Here is a 24520-nt window from a genome sequence, read left to right on the forward strand (position 1 = left end):
CAGCATCCTCACAGCATTGTACTAGAAGACTGTTCTTTTGGCTCTCACTTCGGCTAAAAGAGTATGTTTGAACTTCAGGCTTTTATGGCTGTTTCTCTTTTCTTAGTTTTCTACAGAGACACAGGGTATCTCTTTGTACTAACCTTTCTTTTATGCCCATGGTGGTCAATGAGTTGACCCTTAATCAGTCTATTCAGTCGCCTTGTTTTTTTTTCCCTTCTCTGCAGTTTGTCAATGAGGAGGTTCTTCACACCTTAGATTTGCAAAGATAAGTCAGATGATATTTGGATACAACTAAAGTTATTCACAGATCTGAGCAGCTTTTTGTTTCTTTTCATCCCAGATCTTTGGGTTTGACTGTTTCTAAACAAACTATCTCTCTCTGGATTTCTTAGGTCATTTCTTTTTGTTGTTTTCATAGTAAATGTCTTTTCTCATCAATAAAGGCTCATTCTACCAGGGCTGTTGCCTCCTCTGGTCCTTTTTTCAAGGGGCTGGATACCAGTTCCAACCTTGAGGCTGCTACTTGGTTCTCTATTCATACTTTCACTAATAATTACAAGTTGGATGCTATTTTCAGGGCTATCCTTCATGGCTTTCTGGAGGACTCTTCCTTGCTGTAGTCTTCACATGTTTCCTCATGAGCTTTTGTAATCTCCCTTAATTTATATATACTAGAGCAGTGATGTGGAAAGACATAGTACAGTTGTGTAAAATATTGCCATAACAATAGATTTTCTTTTCTTTGTTGCAATATTGACACCGTCCCTCCTGTCCCCCTCTATTCTTGCCTGTTCGTTCTTGGTCCCCTGGCCAAGGGGGCTTCTCTTCTTTTTTCCTTTTGGATGCACATATTCTTCCTTGTCCCAAAGGACATTCTGTACCTCCTGGGGATTTTTCATTTCCGAGTGTTCTGTACATCACCTTTATACCCTATGCTTTGTGTGGGGGGAAGAGTACTTGTGATATACAAAGCCTGTAAATACTAAAGGCTTTTGTATACTGGCCGACCGTTGGGCTATCCTTGGCAGGAGAAGCCCTCAGGTTATGAATATTGTAACAGTGAAGAAAGACATAAACTGCTATGGTAAGATTTTAAGTAACTGTACTTTTTGAAGATTCTCTTTCTCTCTCTATTACACACACTCATATATTTATATGTATAATATATTTCTGTAGTAGACAGGCAAACTCAATCACAGGTATTTCAGTGATGGAGGGAATTATGGGTGAGGGGAGGATCCTGAGCCTTGGTTCCAAATGTCTGAGAGCAGCCGATACTGAATCTGATTGGATCTGAAGATCCATCAGTTGAGGAGGATGACGCAGTGCTATCATTATGGTAAGTAAATAATTTTCATTTTTAGATGGATTATAAATATATGCCAGTGTAATTCTTGTTCCCTGCCACTAACCCCTTATTATCATGTCTACCATTACTGTCTTTTCCTATTTTGTCACTTGAAGACCATCTTGCAGTCAGTCTTAACATACCCTTTTCCTTTGCCCTCGATACTGTTGATAACTATCCATTCTGAAATACTATCTTTGCAAAATTCACATGTTTATTTCTATCCAAGTGCACCCCTGTAACATTACTATGAACACCCTACAGTTCTCAGTATAATCCAGTACTCACTACTTTTTGGATATATGTTCAGTACCATTTACATTTCATAATATAATTGTCTAAAAAGATATTACTTTCACATTCTTTATGACAGTTCTATTGAATATATTTCCATCTTGCAACTTGTGTGCACATCAATGCTTTTCAGGCTAATCCTGTATGGATTTACTGCTGCTCATCTCTCTTTGAACCAGTGTCACATTTCCAAAGCTTCTCACTTGAATAAAAACACTTGAGAAACAAAAAATCTAAATACAAATTCAACCCAGCAACTGCCCCGTCTTTGGAATAGGCTGCCAATTCATGTGAAGCAGAGCACCTCTATGACAGCTGTTCGAGGAACCCAGACAAGTGGATGAGGCACCATAAATTGTTACCAGAGATAGCACCCACAACCCTCCTGGACAATGGGCAGTCACTAATAAATACAATCCTGGGTATTGATTAGAGTATCTATGGTATTACATTGGGATGAAATGACTAGGATTGAAATGACCTCCAGGTCAATAGCCTAGCAACCTCCTATGATCCTATGAACCCCATCTCCTTTTGACTCTCAGCAAACCCAAAATTATATACACTTTCCAAAAAAGGAGAGCTACACTCTGTATTTGGGCAAGTGCTCCAAGTAGCTTATACCTGCAGATACCCACAGACTTTTCCTATTCTAAACTTGGGATTAATTGTGTTAGAATACCAAAAATTGTATTCCATCTTGCACAGATATCTGTCCTTATCCTATCTCCGTTTTCCTCCCAGCTGTGAAAAACAACTTGTGTGCTCTCAGTTAACTGATTTTTTTTAGTCTGAAGAAAAAGTGAACTGGCTTGCTGTTAAATGAGTCAAGTAAACTATTGTCTTGTTATAATACTGAAGTACCAAAGTTGCTGGGGATGCATCTACTTGCAGAAGTCTTCACTTCCATCAAATTCCAGCTTCATTTATTTTCAGCTATTCTTTCCAGCCTTTTGTCATTTGACTTTATAAATTTCTGCAGCATCTCACTTACTTTATACACCTCTTGAATGCATTCTTTTTATTTTGCCCTCTAAGTTACTGGATGCCATTTCATATAGCAAAGCTGAAACCTGAACTGCTTTTTGATGAACAGCTGCAAGGCTGTATCTATCCAAAGTTCTGCTTTTCTAGTTGATTTTCTCTTTCTTTCTCCCAATGTCGTAGCTTAATAAGCAAACTCATTTTACATAAATTGTTAGCTTTTATTTACTTTTTTACTGATCTTTTTCATGTGCTGGGAGAATTCTAATCAACCTGCTTTTAAAAGACATCTTGAAATCCTCTTGCCTTTTTCTCCAGATTCTTTCTTGTGAAATGGGTCTTTGCAAATCTTACTGACTAGGTCTGGGCTTCTAGCCATTCTCTTAAAATTGCATTTTTTCCCTTGTATTCACCTGTGTTTTTGTAGCACTGTTTATTTTTGGAGATGTCCTTTATCTCATTCTTGTTCCCTATTCGAATATCTGACCAGAATATAGATATGGAGAATATTCCACCATCTCTGCATGCTGCAGCAACACTGGACTGGCACCTATAGAGTTTGAATCTAACCACTGCCAACCAAGTGTGAAAGAAGAGTTGCACCTTTTCCTTCAAAAGATGAAGAAATACCAAGAAAATGCACACACCTGGTTTTGTAGCAAGCTTACAAAGTACAACCTGACTGCCGGAGCACAAAGGGAATATACACTACTGTCTTGGGTATAAACTTCAAACCTCCCCACCCATATTTGACTGTATATGGGTCACTTACAAAGCTGAGTCTTTGGACTGGAACACTCAGGCCCCTATCTCACCACTGTCTCCGTGAAACAATGTCTTCAGTGCCCCTTGGTCATAGTAGCACACACACACACACACACACACACACACACACACACACACACACACACACACACACACACACACACACACACACACATCGTTCCCAGAAAGGTTGGCAGAAATCTCCAATTCCCAACAGCCTTCTTTCTGGCTTTATAAGTATTGCAACCACTTTAAAGAAAGTTAAGTGACTTCAGTCACCAGTTGCTCTAAAATCAAGCCAGATATTAAGTACACAAATGAATAGCTGTTTCACTAGTGGTAGGTATAAGCAGTCTCATAATCGAATGGCAATACAGCTGGAAGCCAATAGTGTACATAATAGTTATCTCCCAGATAAATAACAGTGCTTGTATATTCTTATAAATAAGATAACCAGCCATGAATTTAAAGGTGAGTAAATGATATTTATTAAAAAAATAAAATAATGCACTTAGAATAAATTATATATGTAGGTTGGTACAAGCTGAGATAAAGGCAATAAACACAGGATGCATACAGAAAATCCTAAGTTCCAGACAAGTTCACAGACTAGCTTACTACAGGAGTGTCCTGATCCCAAGTAAATAGCTAGTATTCACTTATGGTTCAACACAAACAAGACAGCATCTTCTTTAACTCCCTTTCCTTTCACTATGCGTAGTTATATAAAATGTCCTATCTCTGGACCCCAAATGTCTGACATCATCATCTTGTTGCTGGGGAAACTGGCTATAAACCCATATACATCATGGCAATCACCAAGGCTTATGGAAATGCATCACATCATTTTTCTTTGAATCCTGAATCCACTTAATGTCTTTAAATACAAGTCATTATGCAACTGCATTCCACTGGTCTTTTAACCTTGTTTGCAATATTAATAAGAAATGCCAGCATGTCTGGAGACTTGGCACATTTCACAGATGTTCCCTGTCCTTTGACATATGTACAGAGTTTCATTTCTACCATGAATACAATATACGGCAGATAAGTATTAGAGGAAGAGAGAAAAATACATTCCGTTTGTTAACCTGGCATGGCTTCACAATTGTTTTGACAACTGCGCTTGCCATCAAGTGGCTGTCAGCCATTTTGGTACCTATTGTTAGGTATCTCATCTGCTTTCAGAAACTGTATTAAACATGGCAGATTAGTCAATCATCCAAATGTAATTCATGATAAAGACTTGGAGGAAACAAAGTCTAGTACTCTTAGTAATTATATTTTTTATGTGGTTAGCTTACATGCTCATCACTGCACGGTGGGTGAGGGCTCATCTTGACCAATTAAAGCATTTTATCATTAGAAATGTTTGGAAAAGGATAAGTACAGCTTGTTGAAGCCAGCAGAAAAGTGACTGAGGGGAGATTGATCTTTGGCTGATGCAAATGGGAAACTGACTTTTTGTAGCAATAAATGATGAATTACTAAGTGTTTACATATGAATACTTTTTAAAAAACATTCAGCTTAAAGACTTCAGTTTACAGTGCCATGCTTTTCCTATCATGCTATAGTATCTGTGATTCACAGTTAAGGTAAATGATTTGTTTTCCAGTTCCAGTCAAGATCTGTGCTGACAAATGGTGTGGATCCCAGCAGAACATTTTATGTATTAAATCCTCAAGCCAACCTGCCTTGGACAGAAGAGCATTTCAGGGACTGGTTTAAGAGGTTAGTATTTAAGGAGATTAAAAGAACAGCTAAATTTTCCACAACTTTAAGGGGGACACACACTATTTATCAGCATTTCTGCATTTAGTCTTTCAGGTGGGCTTTATGTTGCAGTCATTTTAAGTACTTTTATAGTAATATTTTTTCTCTAAACCCTTATTTCATTTGTGGCTGCTTTAATAGTTAATTGCAAAATTGTGCTTCATGTTCATTCTGCAACTGGATAGTTGAGTAATTAGAAATGAATAATAGCCAAAGACATTGATAAATCTCAGCTAAGGTGTTCCCTGAACCGAGCTTGTCTGTTTTTTCTAGTTGCACGTTGTACTACAAGTAGTGGGTTCGCAATTTGTCCTGTGCAGATACGAGTGATTACTTAACTCTATGCCATTATCTCCATCTGCTCCCAAATTTTATTTAGTCAGCTGTTACTAGTGGAACATGCAAAAGCCCACAGCTGCTTGTAGACATGCAATAAGCTAATCCTAATAGCAGCTCATAGATGCCCTTCACTGCTCTCCCCTTAACAGTTGCTATCTTCACCAATAAATGCCCTTCATTTGCATGGAGTGATGCCAGCCTTGCCTTCTCCATAATTATAATCTACTCTGCCTCTTACTCGTACTATAATAGTGCAGTTTGCATATTCTTCCATAAGCTACCTCAGTTGGTTACATCAGATGTATTCTGTTGTCCTGTGTATCCCTCCATAAATTAACTTTAGTTACATTCCTCCATAATTTGACTCATCTGTTTACATATAGTTTATCTTGTTTGCTTCTCAACTAACTTCTATATATCACTGGACAAAATTAGTAGGTCATCAAGCCTGTTTCTCTTCTATTATCAACCTCTTAGCCCTGGGTATCTTCACACAGTGTAGAAACTGCCCTGTGCTCAAAGTTAAAGAACTGATAGTCATACTAGCTCTGTGTGTGAGAGGTGCAGATATTTAACCTGGAGGCTTCTCTCTAACCAAAAGCCATGATTTTTTATGTTCAGTACACACCACCGCAATCAAAACATAATCACATTAAAATGTCTTATGCTGAGTTTGTAAAAAAATATTTACTAAAGCTTCTTGCAGTAAAAAAGCTAGGTCTTAATGAAAATTCCATGCACACCTATTGCAGTGAGTCGCCCAGATCCAAACCACTTCAAGTTTGTTATTCCAAATCAGTATACTAGTAAAATGTCTTGGTGATGGGTGTCTCTGTGGTTAGGCATATACAGATTCATCATTCACAAGGCTGGACAACAATAGTGTAATGGTGAATTGTCTTTCAAGTGCCAAGATCTCATAACCAGGAAAAGCATTCCAGGAAGAGCTTCACAAATCAGATGTAGCCCTCATTCCACCTTCATGAGAGCTGTAACCTAATGTATTTGAACTTGTGTTCAATGCAATTTCAACTTCAACTGCATTGTTATGAATACCAGCTAAGTGGCACCACAAATAATAACCAAAGCTCAAGTGGGTACAACACTTTAATGAAAATACTTCAATAAAATCAGCCAAGTGCTTTTGTACCAAATGAATCAGGGACTTCATCAAGAGAACTCTATAAATCAACCTCATGGACAAGTTTGATATCAACTGAAGGATTGCCAGCTATGAGGTGACTGAATCCTTCACCTCCTCAGACACTGTTCCTGCAAGGGTATCCAAGAGTTCTTTTATCTGATCGCTTTGCAGTCTGGTGAAATGTGCCAGGTAGTTCAGGGACCTCAAAGCGAAGGTTCCTGAAGCATAGACACGCTTCCCAAATCTGTCCATGGTCCACGACTTCTTGGGAGGGTGAACAGCGAGGAACTTTTGTCAGATAGTTCCTTCCTGCTGGCCGCCACTACAACCATGGCATCAACAGAGAGCCTTTGGACCAGAACTGTCTGTTTTCTGGAGGAGGCATAATCTTGTCAGGCTTCTTTGGTATGGGCTCAGTGGAGTCAGGCTGCTTTCATGCCTGCTGTGAGACCAAATCTAGGAGCTCTTTGGCAGGCGGAATCACCCAGGGCATAGATGGGCCGGTACCAAAAGTCTTAAGGAGATAGATCCCTCTGATGAAGGATTGATGGGCTTCCACCAGTCTCTCTGTTTTAGGATTTCAAGGATGTCTCCGAACAAGACATCTGCAGGAGATGACTGTTGGGGATCCTTCGCCCTCCTCAAAATCTGTGTCAGATTCAGGGGAATCTGGATGTTTCTACATGTCCTCTTCCAAGGAACCTCTTCAGTGGGATAATCTGGGGAGGTATCGGAATAAGTAGCAATACCGAATTGGGTGTCCTGAGGTTTCAATATCAGCTTCCCCTGTGGGGGAGGTTAAGCAGAGACTCCTGATGCAGAGCAGAGGATATGGAACCCAAGTGAATAGGACCAGTCTATGTCATGGAAGCTGACAGGGCTCTCTCCAAGGTCTTAAAAGCCGACCTTCCCTGAGAAGGATAGGAACCCGGGTCTGAAAGGCATGCTTTCTGATCTCTGGTCTGACCCTGCTCTTAGGAAAGCAGCCCCGAGGCAGAAGTCGGAGCTGAACTAACCCTTGCTGAAGCTCCAGGTTGCAAAGACTGCTCCGAAGCCCCCGAAGTGATGGGGTAGAAACTGCTCTGAGAGTTTTCTGAATCCAATAGAGGAGGAGCTCAGAGCAAACGTTTGGTCCGAGGATACAGCGATCTTCGGACCCGAAGAACACTGTCCTGGATGACTCTGATCCAAGGGCTCCTAACCCACAGAGAAAGAATAGTCAAAGGTGGAGCCTTGAATGCAAAGGCTTCCTGACCCAAAGGGGGGGGGTGGGAGCTGAAATAACCACTGGGAGACTGCACCGAAAACATTTGTCTCACTACCCTCTCCAGATCATCTCCTGTGAGACTTCTAGAAGAGCGAGAGAACTGCGTGGAGGAGGAGAGTCAGGTCTGTACAGAAAAGAAGATACCCTTGACAGGACAAGGTCAACAGATGAGGGAGAGCCTTGTCCTGTAGAGTGCCCAAAAAGTGGGAGGATCGGAGGTCTTCAGAGCTGTGTTTTCAAAGACCTTGGATTAGACAACTTAATTTTCTTCTACTTGGATAATTCGTGTTGGATCCGAGGATAACCTTTTGGAAACTATCTCTGAGGTCCTCCATGAAACTGAGAGAGCTCAGAGATGATTTCAATAACATTTTAGACAATTCTCCAGAAATAGCATCACCAAAGGAGGATGGTAGAAGTTAATTTATTTTTGTACTCTACCAAACCAGTTGAGTTAAAGGCATAGTAATATTGCACAACTTTCTTGTAAGTGAAGGGGGGGCCTAGACAGACGTAGAGTGTGTAGGCGTCAGACAAAGGAATAATCTTTTGGCTGCATTTCTTACACTTCTTTAAACTCAGCTGGAGTTTTTTTTTTTTTTTTTTTTTTTCCAGTCATGACAGGAGAAATAACAGACCGGAAGGACTGTAAAAAGCTACAGAAAGTTTAAGCAAAACAAACGTAAGGTAGAAAAAAAACCTTAAAATTAGATATATGAAGTTTTTAGAAAGATGGAAAAAAGGGAAATGGACTGCCTACAAAAGGTAGTAAGGCTACGTTAAAATGTAGAGGGCAAGGGAGATACTAACGCTAGTATCTAGAGTACACTAGTACAAGTGTAGAAAGGATAGAAGATGGTTAAATTGATTTTAGAAAGCAAAAAGCTACAAAAAATTGCACTTACCTATTGTTTAACGCTAGAGAGTGAAATAACCATGTCTTTCACCTAACGGCAGCAAACAAGATCTGAGGTAATGGGGATGATGCAGTATAGGTAAGGGAGAAGCTCAAGAATTTTGGATTGCCAAGAGCTTTTACAAGTGACCAAGTCAGATCCGATGTCTCTGATCTAAACCCATCAGTCTGGGACAGAATGAAAATTGACAACATCAGATGGCAGTTTAGTTTGCTACAAAGAAATTTGAGTAAGAGGATTATTCCCTACATTTTTGTTGCAAGATACAGAACTTAGCTACCTTGGTTAAGCCTGATCTGGCCCAGTTTCTCTCTGAAATTAACTAATGCTAATGTATATTTTTTTTGCATAACAAGTTTTATATCTTGAAGTATTTTAATTCCAGTATAACAATAATTTAAAAATTGGATTCCCAAATAAAAGTAGTATTTAAACTGCTACCATTGGCATGTAATACAAATAAGTAATCAATGGTATTTATTATTTTCCTTAAGATATACTTGAGACTGACTCACTTCCCGCTATTGCACAAAACCAAGTCCTAAGAGTGCCATCAAAAGCTAAGAATACTGCATCAATGTGTCCTGACAATTTCATTGGAAGCATCTTAAATAGCATGAAGCACAATTTAGCCAAAAATCCTCACAACACTGTTCAAGCTCAGCCTCCATACAGGTTTTCGTACCAAGTGAATGGAGAACAACTACAGTCATTCCCCTGCATAAGAGAGGACCTTCCACAGACCCATAAGTCTGACCAACTTTATATTGAAAAGCCATGGAAAGACTCATCATGGAATTAATCAGTCAGGCCAAAGGATCCTCCAAACAATGGATCCATCTTGGTTTGTATTTGTCAAGGCCAGGACATGCTTACTCAACCTGATGTTTTTTTTTTTTTTTTTTTTTTTTTTGAAAAGGTCACCAAAGCATTGGATTAAGGCAAAACAGCACACACCACATAACTCAGTCTGGCCACACTTTTTAGCACATATTCCCCAATCCCTACGAGCTACACGCTCTAGGGACCTAAACCTCATCACTACAATAAACAGAACATGCTGGAGGGATAGATTCCTGTCCCAGAGACTTCCCATACTCTGGAACAAACTACCTATCTATATCAAACAAAGCTCCTCATTAGCACTGTTCAAGAAAATTCTTGATGATTGGATGGGAGCTAGGAAATTCACCCCGGGGATCACTTCTGTGGCTCTGCTCAACAGTGGCACAGGAAAATGATTTTCTTGGGTGGCGAAAGCCAGGGTACCTTTGGCTAGGCTTATATAGGCCCTAGGGCCAATAGCCTAGTACCTACCTATGAACCTATTTGAGCATAGTGGAAAAGCTAAATACACTGGAAATGAGCCCCTTTGTCACATGCTGGATTGCCATCTGGTTCACAGATAGGCTGCATATAATCAAAATAGGAGAAGTTACTTCCACAGTAAGACCAGTTGAGTTCCCCAGGGTATTATGCTGGGACCTCTCCTTTTTCACATGGCTGACTAAGTTTGAAGTTGACTGCAAGCTAGGAGCAGTCGCTGAATCCACAAAAGTTTTTGCCACCCTGCTGGAAGGATTGTCTCAAATGAATAACTGGTAGCAATCATCGACTGACACTAAATGCTAAAAAAATGCATAACTGTATCCTTTAGGAAGTAATCTACCTCCGTGAACTACCACATTATCCTTAAGAGATAACTCAGCTTAGGATTTAGGAACTTGTATGGGCAGTGATGTAAGTTTTAACTAATGTGTCAATTGTAAGAAAGTCCTTCTATATTGCCAAGCTTGTAAACAAAAGAAGTGTATCTAGAGCTAGGGATGTCATTCTCCCCCTTTACTCAGCTCTCATTAGGCCAGTCATTGAACAGAGTCCCCTTTTTGGCATGTATCTGTCCTGACACCTGCAACAACTGGAATTCCCATACAGATACCTTACTGAAACGATACAAGACCTAAACAACATTTCCTGTATGGACCATCTCAAAGCCCTGTTACTGCACTCTGTGTCCTACAGACTGCTAAGAGGTGACCTGTCTCTGGCATGCATGCAAGGCATCCTCTGACCCATTACAGATGAATTTACTACACATCAGCAAGTTAAAAGGGATCGCAGATGCTCTCTCTAGGAATTTAAACATCTTCATGCATCAGTGAGTACAGAACTTTTCTACAGTTCTTGACAAATGCAGTCCTGCCTCTTTAGATATACATTGTGTCCTAAGTTGGTCATGCAACTATTGCAAGTAATTTTAAAAGTGCTATTATAGCAGACTATTTCTGTAGAATTGCTATACAACAAGTTTATTTTTTTGGTATACAAGTACACATTTCTTGCTTCTGCTTACTTGTCTTATAACATTTCTAATGAGAAAGAGTATTTATTATTGTTACAGCTGCAGTTTACATTATTGCTACTGTTGAATAATTCAGAATTAATGAAAGTTTGCAACTTATAAGGTAGTACAATATAAAAGCTGCAGCTTTACAGCATGTATATGCAAGGCACATCATCTGCTGCTGTCATTCATTCTATGTATGAAATAGAATAATTTACATTTCCTGATTCCTTGATGTTTATGGCATATATGTACATTTTACAAATCATGTATTTTACATTACTTGCATTCTTTCCACATATAGTTTAGGAATGTTTTAATAGAAATAGAAAAGTACTGATTAATACATGTTTTATACAACTTCTAATAGAAGAGCCATTCCTGCTGTTACAATACATCAGTGTGTGACCCTTGTTTCAGGCTGCTGTGACCTTTCCATTCTATTTTTTTCCTAACAAGTAGCTGAGCTAAAAATTCTAAAAAAAAACACTGCGAAGCCTTATAGTTAGTTTGCATCTGTTGTCTGACATTTGATTATTAGAGGAATTATTTTCAATATAAATATTTATATTAATAATTATGCCTTGATAAAGAGAGGAATTATTCATGAACACTATTTTAACTTGGCTGATGCTCTTTTAGCCAGGCATTGTATTTCCATCCAGATTTTTATACATGCTTTCAGTCACTGGCATTCACATAAAAGATTGTTCACACATGCTGTTCAGGGAAGATTTCTATAAGCTGGTGTCTCAACATTGCTTGAGATTCTAATACTACAACAGGAGAGAAGGCTATATCTCACATAGGATACCGCTGCTGTGGAACAGACTCCCCATCCACATAAAACATATTTCATTCTTGTGTATATTTAAGTGCAAAGATCTATGGATGAGAAAAAAGAAGTTATGTCTGACCATAGCGTTCCATCTATGTTGTTCATCTTCACCAATCCTTGACAGTGGGTTCGGTTCTGAACCCTCAGAACTGACACGGCAGTATTTCCAGCTCGCGCTCTCCAGACTCTGAAGCCAGGCTCAACCCATAATGCTCCTCACAGATATTACCTCAGATCGAGTTTGCCAGCTGGCCGAATATAGTCAAAGATATCAGGATTTTTACTTATGTATATATATGTATATATATGTGTGTGTATATATATATATATATATATATATATCTGGATTCACTTTATAATACCGAAATTCTGAATTTCATTATCTCGAGATCATAAAGCTGAAAGTTTATAATACCGGTTCCCCAGAAGCGCAAATTTTGAAATCTCAAATATTACATACACACATCTCCCCCCACACACAAACACATGAACCTACACTACAGACAAGCAGGGGGGCAAGCCCACACCCCCCTTACTTAAATATTCTAACTCCAAGGTTGTAGTACACAGACGCACACGAAAACACCACCATACAAGCTGCATTCCCCTTGCGCACACACATTATGGTAACACAACACACTGACGCACTCTAAATCCCATAAACAAAACCCTTGAACATAAATACGTACCTGAATCTCCACCTATCCATTCATACAGCGCAATACCAGAAGCACTAATTCAGACTCTCCGAATTTCGGGATTATAAAGTGTTTATATATATATATATATATATATATATATATATATATATATATATATATATATGGGTCTAGGTTAGAAGATCGACAGCCGATATAACCGACAACGGATTAGCGGGCGCCAGATGATCGACACTCGGAAGACCGATGCTACGGATGAACATGCCGACGCCAGGGATAGTGAGTTGGAAAGAAGGCTGTGTGAGTATGCGGTGGTGACGGACATTAGGGTGCGAGTAAGGTAAGTGTGGATAGTGACAGTCTGTGGGGATAGGGGTGGGTTAAGTGAGTTAGGGTTAGGGCGCGGGTTAGGTAAGTGTGCGGTAGTGGTATTTTTTGGGTTAGGGGCGGGTTAAGTGAGTTAGGGTTAGGGCGCGGGTTAGGTAAGTGTGCGGTAGTGGTATTTTTTGGGTTAGGGGCGGGTTAAGTGAGTTAGGGTTAGCGCGGGTTAGCTGAGTGTGCGATAGTGACGGACCTTAGGGTAAGGGTTTGGGTTAGGGTTGTACATAGTTGTGTGTGTGAGGTTTAGTGTGGGTTTGTGAGGATTTTGGTGTGCTTGTGTTCTGTGTGTGGTTTTTGGATAAGGGGATGTGTTTTGTTAGTTGATTGTTGTTATTGTGGTGTGTGCAGTGTATGGGGTTTCGTGTTTGTGGACCGTCGGTTACTTGTTTGTCGGGCATGTGAGGTGTTGTGTTTATGGTTTGTCGGTAATGTGGTGTCGATGTTTCTGTTGTCGGTGAAAGTGGCTGTCGATCTTATGACCTAGAACCGTATGTGTGTGTATATATATATATATATATATATATATATATATATATATATATACACACACACACACACACACACACACACACACACCCACACAGAAACAAGGCCATTTATGAATTCTTGATGAGAAACTGGATCAGAACTGGAGAGGTTTACTAAGAGCCTTAGGATGAGGGAAGGTGGGTGGGTATAGGTTCATAGGTAGGTACTAGGCTATCGGCCCATGGTCCTACGTAAGCCTAGCCAGCAGGGTTCCATAGCTTACGCCACCCACAAAAGTTATTTTCCTGTGCCACTGTCCAGCAGAGACACAAGTATGTCAAGGATTGGTGAAGATGAACACAGATGGAACGTTATGATAAGACACAACTTTTTTATTTGATGATGTTAATCTTCACCTAATTCCTTGACATTGGGACAGAATCCCCAGCTACTTATTTGCCTTGGGAGGTCTCATGGAAGAATATTCCAAAGCACCATAGAGCCGAAGGATGCTCAATCCCTTGAGACCTGGTCTAATTTGCAATGTGTGCGATAAAGGTATGGTGAGAAGACCATGTGTCTCATGTACAAATGTCATCCAGTGAAGCTCTTGCATGAAAAACTGCTGATGTGGCAATAGCCCTAGTTGAATGGGCTTTAATTGTTTTGGGAAGTTGAAGTCCTTGTGATTGATAAATGAAGGTGATGCGGTCTCTCAACCATTTAGCTAAGGTAACTTTAGTAACTGCACAATCCATTCATAGAGATGAAATACTTACAAATAACTGATCTAATATTTGGAACTCTCTAGTTTTGTGGAGATAAAGGTGCAATTGTCTGTGTACATAGAGTAAATGAAGTGCGTATTCTCCTTTGTTGGAGAAATTAGGAAAAAGGGTAGGCAGCTGTAGGGTCTGATTGATATTGGATTCAGATACTACTTTTGGAAGAAAAGGAGGGGTTTGTTCTTAGTTGGACTCTGTGTTCATGGAAGATTAGGTGGGTAATTTGCATGCTAAGGCTTGTAACTCAGAAACTCTCCTTGCAGAGGTGATCGCCACCAGAAATAGTTTTCCAAGATAAATATTTCAAATGACAAGATGCTGCTGTTTCAAAAGGGTTTGTGTTGATGCTTGGAGAACTGTAGTCAAATCCCATGGAGGAACTGGTTCCTTAAAGGGAAGTCTCAGTAAGAACAGACTTTTCAAGAATGCTTTGGAAAGTTTGAGACACATTCTTGAGTTATTCCAACCAGTATGAAAATTAGAGATTGCTGCTAGGTGAACCTTTATAATGGAAGCGGAGGAACCAGATTCAAAGAGGGTATTTAAGAAATCTAGGATGTGTTGAATTGAAGCAGTACAGGGGTAAAGTCTTTTATCCAAGGCCCATATGGTAAATTTTTTCCATTTGCACAGGTAAAGTTTCCTATTAGTAAGTTTGTGATGGGCAGTAATATGTTGTACAGGCAACAAGGGGGGAGGGGTGCCCAGCAATCATGGGAATTGGGGAAGCCATACAGTCAGCTTGAGGTGCTGTAAATTTGGATGAACCATGCCCTCTGGGTGAGTTAGTAGATCCGGAACCGGGTCCATACTCTATGATTTCTGTAGCAGATGAGCCCAAAGCAAGGGAAACAAAACTTCTCGAGGCCAATATGGGGCAATGAGGATTATGGTATTCTTCATCTTTTTGGCTTTCTTCAGGAATTGTGAAATCAGAGGAACAGGGGAAAGGCATACAATAGACTGGGAGGCCAGTTGTGGAGAAGAGCATCCCTGAGTGACTCCCCCAGTGGGGGGATTAGGGAAAATTAACTTCTGTATTTATTGTTCGGGGGAAGCGAATAGGTTGCAGCAAGGTTGGCTCAATTGGTGGAAGATCCTGTCCGCCACTACAAGATTCAGAGACCACTTGTGAGGCATGAGAATAGTCCTACTCAAATTGTCCGCTATCACATTAGAACTTCCCGGAATGTGCATTGCTGTCAGAAAGCTGTTGGACAAAATCACCCATTGCCAAACTCTGAGTGCCTCTCGACATAGTGGATAAGATTTGGTTTCCCCCTTGTTTATTGATGTACCAGACTACTGACATATTGTCTGCCTGAATTGCAACTGTCCCTAGAGGAAGGGTATCCTGGAATGCTTGCAACACTAACAGCACTGCCTTCATCTCTAGAACGCCTATGTGCAAGTTGGCCTGTAGTTGGGACCATGTGCCTTGAACTGTCTTCCCCAGATAATGCCCCCCCCCCCAAATCTGGAAGCATCTGTGGTCAGTATGGCTTGGGAAGAATAAATGGTTGGCCCAGAAGAATCTGGTCGGAGTGAATCTACCATTTGAAGTCTTGTTTGCAGTGATTGGTGATTGAGATTTGGTAAGACATTGGTTGGTGAATTAGAGACCATTTGGTTGCTAGTTACCACTGTAGTATTCACATATGAAACCCTGCTAAATGAACCAGGTTAATTGAGGCAGCCATGGAACCTAAGGTTAGAAGGATCAGTCTTGCTTGGGACTCTTGTTTTGGAGAATTTGCCTGACTAGAGCCGTGATGCTTAGTAGTCTCTCTGGAGGAAGGGAATCTATTCCTGAGACAGTGTTTAGTTGAGCATCTATGAAATCTATTAGTTGAGTAGGCTGCAGGTTGGATTTTTTGAGATTTATTCAAATGCCTAGAGACGTGCAGACAGACATGGGGTAGTCTCTTGCCTGTTCTAAGTGACGCCTGGTGGTAGCAGTGAGGAGCCAATCGTTGAGGTATGGAAAGACCTGAAATCCCTGCAGTCTGAGATGTGCTGCAACCATTGCCATGCATTTGGTAAACACCCTGGGGGCTGTGGTGAGTCCAAGTGGTAGTGCTCTGAATTGATAATGATTGGTTCTTAGCCGGAAGCGTAGAAACCTCCTGTTGCTTTTTTCCGTCTTTATGTGGTAATAAGCATGCTTGAGGTCTATAGAGCACATCCAGTCGCCTTTTTCCAAGAAAGAAAATATGGCTTGTACTGAGACCATCTGGAATTAGGTTTGGTGAACTGATTTTTTGAATTGGCTGAGATCCAAAATGGGTCTCTAGTCCCCTATTTTCTCTGGCACTAAAAAGAATCTTGAGTAAATTCCGGATCCTGCTTGGTCTGGTGGGACTTATTGAATGACTCTTTTTTTTTTTTTTCAAGCAGTTTTCATATTTCTAAGACTGCTGTCTCCCTTTGATTGTGTGGAACATCTACGAGTTTTTTCTGTGGTTTGGGGGTTGTAAACAATGGGATCTGGTAACCTCTGGATATTATTCCCTGCACCCATTTGTCCAAAGTTATTGATTGCCAGGCTGGTAGGTGCAGAGATAATAGTCACCTGACTGCATCCAGACGAGGGCAATCGGGCATTCATTTAGGAATGCTGATATTAAGTACCAGAGAAGGATTCTCTGAACCCCTGATTCTGCGGTCCATTCCTGCCTCTAGGGCGACATCTTCCATTGTCCCCCCCCCCCTCTCCCCCAGGGGAAATCGTTGCCTCATGAGTCATAGAAAGGTCCCTTGGATTTTTTAAACCATAGTCTCTCACTCCTCTGGTTCCTTGAGTAAGGTCTCTGAGGGGTAGAGAAACGTATGCCTACGGCAGATAGGGTCTTACCATCCTGCTCACTTCTGGCTAGAGTTTATAAAGTGAAAGATTACAAACTATGGTAAGTGAAGAGCTTTACCGTTTGGTAATAAAGATCATCAGAAAATTCAGAAATTTCACCAGAAAGGAGGAGTGGGTAGAATTACTAATAAAGTGATTAGTAGTTGTAGAAAAGATCTGAGTTAAAAAATTGAAATAACACTTAAAAAAAAAACTGCCAAGGCTCAAGAGATATGAAGAACATGTCTAGTCTGCAAAGTGACAAATGAGATCTGTGGTAATCTCTGTGAGGAGCATTATGGGTAGAGCCTGGCTCGAGAGTTTGCAGAGTGCAAGCTGGAAATGCAGCTGAGTCAGATCTGAGGGTTCGGAACCGAACCCACCATCAAGTATTAGGTGAAGATTAACAACATCAGATCAGAAAGTTTTACCCCAAGACTGTTCCTTGCACTACTAATGGGGGAGGGCAGCTCCTAAATGCTTTATTCCATGCATGGATCCCCTCAAATTATGTATGGTATGATCCCAGTTATTGTCAGGGGTAATATATAAATGTTAAGTTGTCAATCTCGCCTTCATTCTTACTGGATGGGTTCAGAGCCGATCCTCGGCTCCGACTCGGCCAATACTAAAGCTCGAGAGCTAATTCCACCGGCTCGAGGCTCCCCTATATCCCACAATGCTAGGCGGTAACTACTCAGATCTCATTTGCCGCTTAGCTGCGAGGTGCTTTCTTCTACCGGCTCTGGCAGGTTAGTGAGTTTTTTCTAGTCAAAAACTTCAATTTTCTACCCCTATCCTTTCTATTTAGTTTAGTTTATAGTACATGGTATCCCTTTAGTTTAAATCGGGTCTCTCTCATTTTTATCCCCTTTTTATTCCCTTTTAACTTCTAGGCCTTTGGCCCACTCCCCTTTTTCCCTTGTCATTTTAGTGCAACTGGATTTTTTCTTTTGGTTAAAGGGTGTGTCTGTGTCCTTTGATATACAGTCTCCTCTTTTAGGATGTCTAAAGACTCCAAGGTCTCAGGCTTCAAGAAGTGAAATTCGTGCTGTCAGAAAATGTCTCTGACAGACGGTCACACTTTTTGTATCTATTGCGTGGGACCTTTGCACCTGCAGGACTCCTTTGCTGTTTGCCATGCATTCAGCCCTAGAGTCCTGCAGGAATGCAAAAATAAACTTATTCTTCGAGGCTTATTAAAGCCTGAAGGCCCCTCGACCCAGTCTACGTCGGGGAAGCCTTCAAAGACTTCCAGGCCGTCTGCTCCAGCTTCAGAGCCGTCTGCTGGGAGCATCAAGGCTGCTTCGACATCGACTCCGGCTGGAGTCGATGTTTCGAAGACTCAAACCGTTACCTCGGCTCCAGCAGGAGCCGAGGTTGCTAAGACTCACTCAGCTCCGATAGTCTTATTGGAGCCACCTTCAAAAAAGAGGTCGAGGTCCCCTTCCATCGGCTCCATCCACTCTGCCCCGGGATCCCCTCTTCTGTCGGAGTGGAGCCATAGGTCCCATTCCTCTCGGTCCTCCAGGCTGTCCGACCATGACTTACAAAGGGTGGTGACTAGACTTCTCAAGTCCAAGGCACTGGCCCAAATGCTGCATAGCCCTACTCAACAGTCAGCGGCTATTCCCATCCCTGCTTCTGTTCCTCCTCCGACTCTTCTGAGTTCGGAGCCGGGGCTCGTCGGAGCCGTGGCTGTCGGTGCGTCGGAGCCGATACCTTCCCTTTCGGCTCTGTCGTCTGCTCCGATTTCCTCCTTGGAGGGATCTCGGCGCCGGGCTTCCCTCTGCTCCAAGGGGGTGAGTGGCATCGGACCCTTGTCCGACCCCGTTCTCCCTCTCGGAGCATCGGCGCTGGTGAGTTCGGCTCCATCAGCCTCGGAGCCGATCCTGTCTGTGCCGGCGGGGGTCCTTGTCTTCTCGGAGCGGGGACCTTCAGCCTTGGCTGATCGGGGTGCCTTCGAGGTCATGCGGAGTGTGCTAGACCCCGTGTCTACCCCACAGTCGGCTCCGTCAGCTCCTCCCTCTTCAGTGCCTGCGGTGGTTGTTTCTACCCACCCCCTCATAACAGACCGTAGAGAGCCAGCTCCTCAGGTTACCCCATTGGGAATATCCTCTTCTTCCGAGGCTTCTCCTGATCTGGCAGGGGAACCCCCTCGGAAGAGACAGTGCAAGAGGAAGCACATTGACTCCCCTGAGTCTATCACCTCCGACACCGACTTGGAGGAATCTGAAGGTTCCCCTCGGTTCCCCCTCTGAGGATGTCTCTTTTGCTGACATCCTTGAAATCCTTAAACAGAGGGGGAACTGACCCGCCCTTAACCCTTCAGAGGACGAGTCGGTCTACCTTGAGGCGTTTGGCTCTCGCCCTTCCACCTCTTGGGTGTCTCCTCCCTTTGACCCCCTCATGGAAGTGGTGGCAAGGAAGGCTTGGACGGCCCCTGATTCGGTGGAACCTACCCCAAGGAGGCAGTCAAAATTTATTACTGCCCCAAAAGAGAAAGAGTTCTTATCCAAAGGTGTCTCTGTTGATGCCATGGTGGTGGCCGCAGCCACTAAGAAAGAATTAGCCGATCCTTCGGTACCTGTCCATCCTCCTAATAAGGAGTCTAGGACCATGGACAGGTACGGTAAGCGGATGTTTTTCTCAGCGACCTTTGCCATGCGGTCACTGAACTACTTGTTTCACTTCACCTGTCTCCAGAGGGATTTACTCAAGGATATGGGTGAGGCTATGCAGGATCCAACAGCTGAGGGGTTCCAAGACGAAATGAACTCCCAGTTGGCAACCCTGAATTCGATTGTCAACTCCTGCATGCGGCTCATCTCATATGCGGCTGATGGGGCGAGTAGGGTCGCAGGCACAGGTGTAGCTTTACAACGCCACGCCTGGATGCGGCTTTGCAATTTTGCTGACCCTTTCAAGGCGTCCTTCACCAATTCCTCCTTTGAATGCTCAACGTTGTTTGGACCTCAGGTGAAGGATACATTGACTAGGTGCGAGCAGGAAGGTAAGACACTCTCTGCCGTGGGAGTCCGTTTTTCTTCCCCTTCCAGACCTTATCCCAAAGGTAAGGGGGGGGGAATGTGGTTCCGCAAACCACAAAGGAGTCTCATCTGACGCACAAAGTCGATTCCCCTCTAGAGGCAGAGGGGGGAACAACAATAGACGCCACCCTAGGGGCAGAGGTGGTCCACAAAACCAGAGTAGCAGAGAGACTTTCTCTGATAAACCCTTTCAGCATCCCTGAGGAGCTGCCCGGCTGTCCACCTTCGGAGGCATTTGGGGGAAGATTATCACTGTACCCAAAAGCCTGGCTTTCCCTCACTCAAGACAAATGGGTACAGTCGATCATATCCGAGGGTTACAAAATCCCCTTTATTCACATCCCATCCCAACCCAAAGGATCCTTCCAGACGTTCCACCCAGTCTAAGGGAACAAGCAGCATTAGATATATCAAAGCTGCTGTCAAAAAGAGCTATCCAGCCAGTCCCAGCAGACCAGCAAGGATCCGGAATCTACTCCAAATTCTTTTTGGTACCAAAAAAGACAGGGGACTGGAGACCAATACTGGATCTCAGCAAGCTAAACAAGTATGTGAAGAAAACAAAATTCCGGATGGTCACGCTACAGTCCATTCTACCCTTCTTGGGTCAGGACAATTGGATGTGCTCGATAGACCTTCAGGATGCGTACTACCATATCAAAATGCACAGACGCTCCAGGAGGTTTCTCCGCTTCAGGCTGGGAGCCAGTCACTACCAGTTCAGAGCCCTGCTTTTTGGTCTCACTACAGCCCCCTGAGTGTTCACCAAATGTATGGCAGTGGTCGTGGCTCACTTGAGACGTCAAGGATTCCAGGTGTTTCCATATTTGGATGACTGGCTCCTTACCGCCACCACCAGGCGTCAACTTCTTCTTTCCAGAGACTTCACCTTTCAAACTTGCCAAGCTCTAGGCATGTCAGTAAATTTCGAAAAATCTGCCTTGTCACCTTGTCAATCTATTACCTTTCAAAAAACAGATAGGGCTCACCACGGCTAATAAAAACTCTTTTATTCCTGCAGTGCAAGTAAGCGCTTTCGCGTTCTCTCAACGCTTCATCAGACTTCAAAACAGTTACATTTCAAAAAAACATTCTTAAATATGGACACCAATACAAAGCACCCAATCAGCATCATCATAGCATCATCACATGTTTAAATCACTTAAAAAATAAAGGCATACATCATAAAATATATCTCTATCATAATAAACATAATGTGCCTTCCTAAAACATAAAAACAAACATAACATTTCAACAAACATATATATATATATATATATATATATATATATATATATATATATAAACTATATCAATAAAAATAGCAGAATCAAGGAAATTCAGAAATGAATGTTTATAAGGACGTGCTGCTAGAAAAGGTTTTAAACTAACCTTCTCATTAAGCCCTCGTCCTCTATATGCCTGTAATCTGATGATCCATCTATTCTCACATTCTTCCGTTTGATTTTTTATATTCCCTAATCTTTTCGTTCTTTTCATTAACTGTAGTACACTGAACTTAAGAGTGTGATGTCCCTACACTTAATATGTGTCTAACTAAGGCATTGTGATCATCCTCCTTGTTGATGGCATATACATGTTCCCTCACACGTTCCCTGAGACTTCTGTTCGTCTTATCTACATAAAAACACGAACATGCCTGGCAAACAGCCAGATAGACTAAATCTCTTGACTTACAATCAGCATATAAGTCAAAATTAAAAGAATTTCCCATATCTGGGTGTATAAAGACATTATTTCCTGACATATATGTGCATTGATGACACCCTCTACAGGGAAATGTACCCTTCCTATTTGATATAGTCACTCCCTTGTCATTGTCCTCATAACAAAGTAATCTCTTCAGAGATTTCATATTCCTATAACTGTGAACCTAGGTTTATTGCCTACTATTTCAGAAATAGTATCATCAGTAGTAAGGATACTCCAGTTCTTACTTATAATATCCTTTATCTTCATATTCTTATTGGAATAAGGAATTATAATCCTATTAATAGTTGTATGATGTCCTCTGTTAACTTCAGAGGTATCACAGCCTTGGTGTCTATATAAATATGGTTTGCCCTTGCCTCTTCTCATCGAGTCGGTATTACTATAGATGTTTTCTACTACTTTCTCATAACCTCTTGCTAAGAGATTGCCGACTAGCATCCCCTGTTTACAATTCAAAACCTCATCTTCTGTAGTCAAACGAGAGACTCGCAGGGTCTGGCTCTCTACTATATTACCATAAATATGTTGTGGATGCATGCTACTACGATGTAGAATACCATTCCTCCAACAAGATTTCCTGTATATTTCTGAATGTACCACCCCATTTCTCTTTGATATCTGTACATCTAGGAAATCAATCACATCATTAGAGCATTTATGTTCAAAACTCAAGAAATTTGTCATACCATTTATATATTCAATGAATTCAGTTAACCCATCCCATACAAAAAACACATCGTCCACAAAACGCCTGTAGAACTTGATGTTGTTAGCATAGTTTATGTTGGATGTGACATATGTATTCTCCCAGTATGCCAACACAAGATTGGCATACGAGTTGGCACAAGGGGTGCCCATTGCAGCCCCTTTTCTTTGTAGGTAATAGTTGTCATTATACATGAATACATTATTATTAAGTACCAAATCAAGTAGCATACTGATTTTAATAACCAGATCCCTGTGCACTCCTTTCTCGATAAGGTATAACCTTAGATATTCCATCCCTACATCATTAGGTATGGTAGTAAACAAAGATACCACATCTATTGTGACCAATAACTCATCATCAGTTGTATTGTGTGCAGAAAGATATGCACCATAATCCTCCAAAAGCTGTAGTGTATCCTTGAGTATAGTTGTTGTGTCATTAACTATCGGTCTAAGATGTTTCTCAATATATATGGATGCCGACTCCATAAGCCACCCCCCACCAGAAACAATGGGTCTAATTGGTGGGCAGACCAAAGTTTTGTGGATCTTGGGGAGTCTTCTAAATGAAGGAACCAATGGTGAATCAACCAACAAATATTTATATAGTTCATCATCTATCACACCACATAATAAGTCATATAATTCTGCATGCACATTCTTAATCTATCTAATGATAAATTATTGAGCATAGAATATGTGTTAACATCATTTAGCATGTTCTTCATAGTATTGGAGTACATAACGTAGTCTAAAACCACAATTGCACCCCCCTTATCTGCCTGTCTAATCACAATATTATCATTGTCCTGTAGCCCTTTAATAGATGTAAATTCATCAAAGGACAAGTTATAAAACTCAGATCTAGTACGAGACTGATACAGTTCAAAGATATCACGTTCACATGCCCTATCAAATGCCTCAAGCAGAGGATGAGATAGAGGTATATAAGTAGAGGGCTTCCTAAACACATTACCACTTATAGCATTATTGTTACCAAACTGCATTCTTAAACTCACACCTCTAACAAAATTCTTAATGTCCAGTAAAACATCAGTAATGTCAGCAGATCTTGAGGGTATAAACGATAAACCACGATTTAGTAAAGACAACTCAACGTTGGTTAAAGTATAACTAGATAAATTAACCACTAAGTTTTGGTAGTTGGTTTCTGGATTTTCCTCTGAAAATCGTACCTGCCTTCCAATGTCTTCCGTTTCCTGGTGTTTACCTGTGGCGACCATGACAATCTGTCCTGTTGTCGTATCAGTAAAGGGAACGAAACTGTGGAATTCAGTTTACGCTTATCGCTGGAAGATGTATTCACTGCTGTTTTGTCGTTGGATGTACAAGGAATATCCTTGTGCAAAGGCTCCATCGCTGATGCATTTGCTGGCAAATCCAAAACATCGGAAAGGCCCTCACCTCTATAACACTCCCCTCTATCTTCCGTTGAAACGATACTGATGGTCTTAGGACGCACAGATGGTGCAGTACGTGATGACATAACGGCAGTGGGAGTGTTCAGTCCTCCAGAACTCGTGTATGCTGCAGCTTCAGTGTGGTTAACACGAGCATTAGCATGATTGCTAGTGTGTCTAGAGGTACGATCTCTCGGCCATGAAAAGACCTGGCCGATATGAAAATCAGTGAAGTCACGCTCTAACTTCTTTTTCTTTTCCAATAGCTATTTATTATCTAAAATCGATAGCCGGAGAGTCATATCAGCTATAAAAGACTTTTTCTCCTCGGCAGTCGTACAGTTTCTAAGATCAGCATCCATTGACAAGATATCTTGTATTAGACATGTCTCTGTAAGCCCATATTGTTCAATTAATATATTAATATAGCCAAAACTGACATCCAAATTCAA

At 41.5% G+C, this 24520-nt stretch overlaps 1 protein-coding gene across 1 annotated transcript in view; it reads left to right on the forward strand.

Annotated features, from left to right (window-relative positions):
* ESPL1 (extra spindle pole bodies like 1, separase) overlaps positions 1-24520 on the forward strand; it is a 2570648-nt gene that overhangs the window by 2231864 nt on the left and 314264 nt on the right. Inside the window, exon 28 of the mRNA XM_044083892.1 lies at positions 5011-5126. Coding sequence (XP_043939827.1) covers positions 5011-5126 — 116 coding nt within the window. The remainder of the gene's footprint in view (positions 1-5010; positions 5127-24520) is intronic.

The sequence above is a fragment of the Protopterus annectens genome, chromosome 9.part0 (genome assembly GCF_019279795.1).
Source record: "Protopterus annectens isolate FY-2018-M chromosome 9.part0, PAN1.0, whole genome shotgun sequence".
Taxonomy (NCBI): Eukaryota; Metazoa; Chordata; order Ceratodontiformes; family Protopteridae; genus Protopterus; species Protopterus annectens.